The following is a 6,336-nucleotide window of genomic DNA, read 5'->3' on the forward strand; positions in this document are numbered from 1 at the left end:
CTGAATACTTTCCGTACCCACTGTATGTAGAGTCGAGTCACATTATGAAGGTATGGCTTTAGGCGTGATGAAGAGGCATATAAGTGCTGCACAAAGTTAGGCTTGAACCTATACTAAAGTATTGGCATCAAAATATATTTAAAGTTCCCAAAGAAAAAACACGCATTAGGCAGAATGGTACATTTTTCACATTGATGTATATAATATTACTGGATTAATTAATAATGCATTGTGGACATTGCTTTACTGTTGCAGCTGGTAAAGGTGGATAATTTTAACTGCCTTAAATAAATGGTAGAGTGAATACAGTAGGAAAAGAGAAAATATCTGCAGAAAGGTTGATGACATTATTTTTACAAAATGGTAGAACATTGTCTGAAGTAAGACTTGCATCGTTCTCTGTTCAATTCCATGTCTATTCTGTTCCAGCTTTACACTTTACTTTGGTTGACAATCTTAACACTGAGTTTTGCATATATGCAGTAGGTAGGTGTTTAAATGAGATTTTCATAAAAGCAAATCTGAGGACATCTCTGATTACAGGTATCCACTGGGTAGTGGGTACATCTGTTACCTGGACTTGTTCTTGTTTGGCTCTCCCTTTAAAATGGACCCTCAACACCTCAGCTGAATGGACGAAAAGACTAAAACAAGTGCACAAATTAAAAATGGCTAGATACATACACACGAATAAAACAAATAAAAGCATTTATTACAAATGTTTGTTATACATATGGTAGCGGCTAAAGTAGGCTAATGCGACTCAGTGTGAATCCATCCACCTTTCGTGAATCGTGTTTAAATAGTTTGATAGAATATGGGCTATGTCCGCCACTGACACAGAGACTTAATAGGTCATGAGCGGGCGGAGCAACAGCCGTGGCTCCGGTGAACCGGTAGGAGGAGACTGCGTCCTATTTACCTTGGTTTGCCCAGTTCTCCACACTGTGCCTACTGCACCGCGCGCTGACGTTTATGCCCTCATTCCTTCGGCTTTTTTCGTCATCCAGAAAATAAGGCACGTATTCAATACTCCACTTTCTTTTTGGCTCTCTCACAACCTGTCCAATTAAAACAATATATCGGAGTAGTCGACCGCCTCATCCATGCATTGGAGTCCTGGGCCCCAGTGCATTGGCTCCCGCTTCAGCCATGTCGGCCAGGAATGCTTCGGCTGGCGGCGGTGACAGAGCGGGAGGCGAACCGGCAGGTACGTTAAACGCTACGGGAGCTTTTAAAATCAACTTTAATGCTCACATTGGTAGGTACAACCTTTGTGCGGCGTTGAGGTTTACTGCCAAAGAGAGGCGCGCAGCGTTGTGATGTCCGACTGTTCACCGGCTGACCGTAACTTTGCGCTATTCTAAAACTAGGTCACTAGATCAGTAGGGCAAACTCCCCGTTTACGCCATTTATATAACACTGCCTGTTGTTTGTCACATCCCCGACGTATTTGACAGAATATGGCTTCATTCCGGTTTGTCATGAGTGATAACGTTATTTTTTTCTAAACTATATTTATTGTGTGTAAAGTCTTTTACGACTAGCCACACAAATATTAGCTTAGCTGTGCCTAGCACGGCCTGTTTCCCAAGACGGCTGTCTGAAGCCACTTCTGTCAGAGGCGGTTTTACAGCCAGGACAGTTTGTCCCTGTGAATATTGGAATACTCGGACAGTCCCCGGTTTCCAAAAGAGTTGGTGTCTCTGTGTAAAACAAACATTAGCCAGTGCTCGCTGCGGTTCAGGCCTAACTTATATCGTGGCTCGCACCAGCGGCCGAACAGTTCAACCGTTTAGCTAATGTTTACAGGACGAAGCAGGCAGCAAGCTACTGCTTGTTTACATCGTAGTCTGCATGGTGAAACATATTTAGCAGCCTCTTTTATAACTGCAATCAGATAAAGACCGATTTAAAATCACAAAATCGAATTAAAACTTGTATACATGGTGTTTTAGACTACTTAATGTAAAAATATAAACATGATAACGTTAGAATGAAGAATTTTCGTGTTCTCCCAAAACAACATCCGAAGACCACTAATTAATTAATTTGCCACCGAAGTATGTTTTTGTTAATTGTTTGTCCTGATAACAATCAGCAATGTTGATTTGTTAATGGCTATTTGGGACACGGGGTCTGTGGAGCAGAGTTAAAAATAGGTGTGGATATCAGCTACATTTGGTCTGTGTCATGCTGTTCTCTCAACTTTCTCTCCCATACTTCTGCATGGCAGCTCCACTTTTTGCCAGATTAAGTGATAAATTGGAGAGATATAGAGAAGTGGGAAGTAGAACAGCTTCACCACAGCAGCTTGGTGCTCTAGCTACTGTATGTCTATTAACACATGCCCACATCTGTTCTAATACAGACATGTGTGAGGGGGCCACAATATTCGGGCAGTGACAGGCTGCAGATTTCTGTTGGAAGGATTGTTGGAGCAGGGCTGAGTTGTAGGATGTGAGACTGAGAGGATTAAGTGATTAATTGATTAGTTTGTGGTTCATCAGTAAGGTCACCTGCTCTAGTTTTTGGTTGGAAGATTCTTAAGTCTCAGTGGTACATGAGAGGATGCTGCATTTGAATTCTTAAGTGGTACATGAGAGGATGCTGCATTTGTCAGCTGTTCTGATAAGCAGTTAATTGTAACAGTCAGAAACAAATATTGTGCATTTTGGTTGCAGTCCAGTGTGAAGCTTGTTTCTCTGGTTTCATATTGCAAATTGGATACTAGTGGTTGTTTGGCTGCTCACAATTTAGCAAAGTTGTTTAATATGTTTTGGTGTCTGACATGATTCAAGTACTTTTGTAGTCTAAACACTTCTAAGAAATCATCAGTAAGCTGTAATAAAACCATCTGTTGCAGTCTTATTAGAATGTAACGTGCAGAGATAAATGATCATTTCAGATTTCCCTATCCTGAGCAGTTCTGTTACCACTTCTCCTGCTACTATGTAGATGCTGATATGGGATCATTTTGAGGAGTGGTGTGACAGATCCAGTCTGAGTAAAAGCCTCTTCAAGGCTCTTTATGAGCTCCTAATAAGAACGTTGTGATCATGAGTGGGCAAGTTTTGATCTCTGAGAAAGTGATATCTGGCAGATTTGTAATCCAGTTGCAGCTGATTGGGTTTTCTGTGATTCAGAGGATGTGCTGGTTGAGGAAAACCAAAGCAGTTCAGTCTCTCTGCCCAGCGTGATGACCCCATCCTCAGCTGCTGGGATGTCCTTGAGTGTGGAGATGCCCCGCAAGCGCAAAGGCAGTGTGGACAACCAGTAAGTATGACTGGGATTGCTTTTTTAATAAAAAAAAAAAAAAAAATCTTCTTAATTCAGTCACATAGATCGATGCCATTTGTTATAGATGGTCTGTATTTTTCTTCTTAGGGAATCCAAATCCACTTCCATCCCTGATGCAGATATGGAAGATGACCAAAACAGGTACTGTGCATAGAGCTGAGACAATTAACAATTAAGCTGTCAACAGAAAAATTACTGGCAGCGATTTTGTGAATGATTCATTTTGTTTGTTTTTGATGATGCTAAACATTTTCTGAGATCACCTTTTCATCTTGTTCTGTTCTACACTCGTGTATTGTTGCCTGGCATCAGTATACGTAAATACATATGATGATCAAGGTTTTCTTCTCTACAGGTCAGATGGAGAGGACCAACATGTCAAAATTAAATGCTCCAGGTAGGTAATATTTGACACCACCAAGTGTATAACATTTGTGTTTTTGTCATATTATCATATTAAAATGTACATCCTTGAGAACCTCAAAAAATTTTGAATTTGCTACATTTCACAGGTGCAGATGGTCTGTAGAGACAAAGCAGAAACTCATTTACAAGCATTCCTTAATTTGTTTTTCTGCAGGGAACCACACAGACAAATTGAGAAGAGGAGACGGGACAAAATGAACAACCTTATTGACAAGCTGTCAGCCATGATCCCCACTTGTAACCCCATGTCTCGTAAGCTGGACAAACTCACTGTGCTCAGAATGGCTGTGCAGCACCTCAGATCTCTCAAAGGTACCAAGTCAGTCAAGTGGTGTTAAAAGTAGTCTGCCCTGACTTTGTCGTCCTTGTCGTAGCCATCTTTACTTAGCCCATTTCATTTGGAGGTTAAACTGAAAGTGAGAACACGTACTGTATAATCTGGTTTTCCTTCACTGAAAAGGAAAACTAATATATAATCAGTAGAACTGGCAGCTTTAAATTCTGATGAGATCCAGGATTTAATTAAAAATATCTTTCAAATCTAATGTCTAAATATAATGTTTTAATGACATTGTACTGGCTGTGTACTTTTGTCTGTATTTTCAGGTTCAGCGAGCTCCTTTTCTGAAGCTAACTACAAGCCTTCATTCCTTCCTGATGAGGAGCTCAAACACCTCATCCTCAAGGTAAACATACCATTGACAATTAAATGCCCACAATTTGAGAAACAGTCACAATAATGGAATACCTTTTTAGTTTTTAAGAAAATTACAGTCATCTGCTAAGTGATCCTAGCAGTCACTTCAGGATGTCTTAAACATCTCCTTCAACAGCTACTGTACCAGCCAGGCTGTAAACCTGAGAGTTGTTTTAATCAGAAATGTAAAAAACGCAGACAAAAAGTGAAAAGACTGTTTTGGCTTTGTGGTTTATTTTTTATTTTTTTGCTCATAACTCTTAACATGAATTGAATTTGTGTTTTAAGCACTGTGTAGGTAGTTGTCCTTATAGTTGATTGTCAACAGCAGAAAGTAGTATAATGCACAAAATTTTACGAATGCTTCTTTTTAGTAGAAAAAAAAAACCTAAATAAAATATAAAAATTGACTCAGTGGCCTCCTACTTTTGTTTTGACCATGTCATCATAGTGGCCCCTATTTTCCTTCATGTTTCTTTGTTGTGCAGGCTGCAGATGGGTTCCTGTTTGTAGTGGGCTGTGATCGTGGGAAAATAGTTTTTGTCTCAGAGTCCATCATGAAGATATTAAATTATAGTCCGGTAACACTTTCATCTTGTTACTTGTTACTGTATCTGCAGCATCTTTGTACATGAGAAATCCCCGGACACACCAGATGGGTTGCAATGTCTTGGCACTAGTGTTAGTGGATCAGTTGTGTGTGGGTCTGTGGCAACACTTTTGGTGTTGTGTGCACAAAATACCCAATTGATGAGTATATTTGCATTGTGTCATTTATAAAAGCAAAGTCAGTGTGTCTTCCGTGTTTCCCCTACCATTCATTTGGCAGAGCGACCCGCACCCCCGAAAAGAAAAGCACAAAGCAGCTGTATCTTACAGTGCCTTGCGAAAGTATTCGGCCCCCTTGAACTTTGCGACCTTTTGCCACATTTCAGGCTTCAAACATAAAGATATAAAACTGTAATTTTTTGTGAAGAATCAACAACAAGTGGGACACAATCATGAAGTGGAACGAAATTTATTGGATATTTCAAACGTTTTTAACAAATAAAAAACTGAAAAATTGGGCGTGCAAAATTATTCAGCCCCCTTAAGTTAATACTTTGTAGCGGCCAACACAAACTAGACTTTTTCAGTAATTTGTTGCTTTGCTTTCCTTCATCAAAAGGACCTAAACAATTGTTAACCTCAGCTCGAAAATGATTTTCAGAACTCAAAGATCTCCGGTACAGCCTAACACTAAACAATTCCTCATGATCTGCCTCTGCAGGGGTACTAATGCCATCGGAGCCACACTGTATAAAACAAATACATGAAACGATCGATTTAATTCATGTAGACTGATGAATGCACTTTTGACTGTTTTGGCATTTTGTGATGTGACTTTGTGGTGTTGGGTGCCTTTAATCCTTGTGTATTTCATCTCACTCCAACAGTGTGTGAATACATTTTATATACTTCTGTTTGCAGGAGTGTGTGTGTGTGACAGACAAATAACATATGTACAATAGGTCAGAACAAAACTATCTGCCCAGTTAATGTAATTGTAATATGATCGTTAAATTGGCTCATGGATAGATGTTAAAACGAACCACCCTGTTGTTTATCTGTATTCAATGGCCCGTGAGTCAAAATTCACACCTAAAGTCATTCAAATGAATCATCATTAGCGTGGAAGGAAAATACTTAAACAAGTCTCACTCATCCACTAACATGAATTAGCGAATTGCGTGTTTGCTTAACTGCAACTAACAAAACGAGGATGTAGGTAAATATTGAAATTCCCTTCGATTGGTGGCCAGTCTGTAAAGCACCGGGTGAGCAGGCGCTCCCTATTGATGAGCTTCAGCTAATCCATCGCATTTCCCTGTAAATAGCTTTCTGCATGAGAAAGAGACCCCCCCCCCCCCCCC

At 40.0% G+C, this 6,336-nt stretch overlaps 1 protein-coding gene across 5 annotated transcripts in view; it reads left to right on the forward strand.

The window, feature by feature from the left end:
- Positions 1–885: 885 nt before the first annotated feature.
- bmal2 (basic helix-loop-helix ARNT like 2) overlaps positions 886–6,336 on the forward strand; it is an 11,835-nt gene continuing 6,384 nt past the window's right edge. Inside the window, exons 1-7 of one of the 5 annotated variants that reach the window (XM_020612212.1) lie at positions 886–1,018; positions 3,147–3,276; positions 3,388–3,441; positions 3,656–3,697; positions 3,881–4,038; positions 4,333–4,412; positions 4,912–5,004. In XM_020612212.1, coding sequence (XP_020467868.1) covers positions 3,200–3,276; positions 3,388–3,441; positions 3,656–3,697; positions 3,881–4,038; positions 4,333–4,412; positions 4,912–5,004 — 504 coding nt within the window. In that variant the 5' untranslated portion in view covers positions 886–1,018; positions 3,147–3,199. Of the gene's footprint in view, positions 1,211–1,274; positions 1,348–3,146; positions 3,277–3,387; positions 3,442–3,655; positions 3,698–3,880; positions 4,039–4,332; positions 4,413–4,911; positions 5,005–6,336 lie in introns of those variants that run through there. The other 4 variants (XM_020612183.1, XM_020612176.1, XM_020612194.1 and 1 more) reach the window with 4 other exon arrangements.

Source organism: Monopterus albus, unplaced genomic scaffold (genome assembly GCF_001952655.1).
Source record: "Monopterus albus unplaced genomic scaffold, M_albus_1.0 scaffold5.1, whole genome shotgun sequence".
Classification (NCBI taxonomy): Eukaryota; Metazoa; Chordata; class Actinopteri; order Synbranchiformes; family Synbranchidae; genus Monopterus; species Monopterus albus.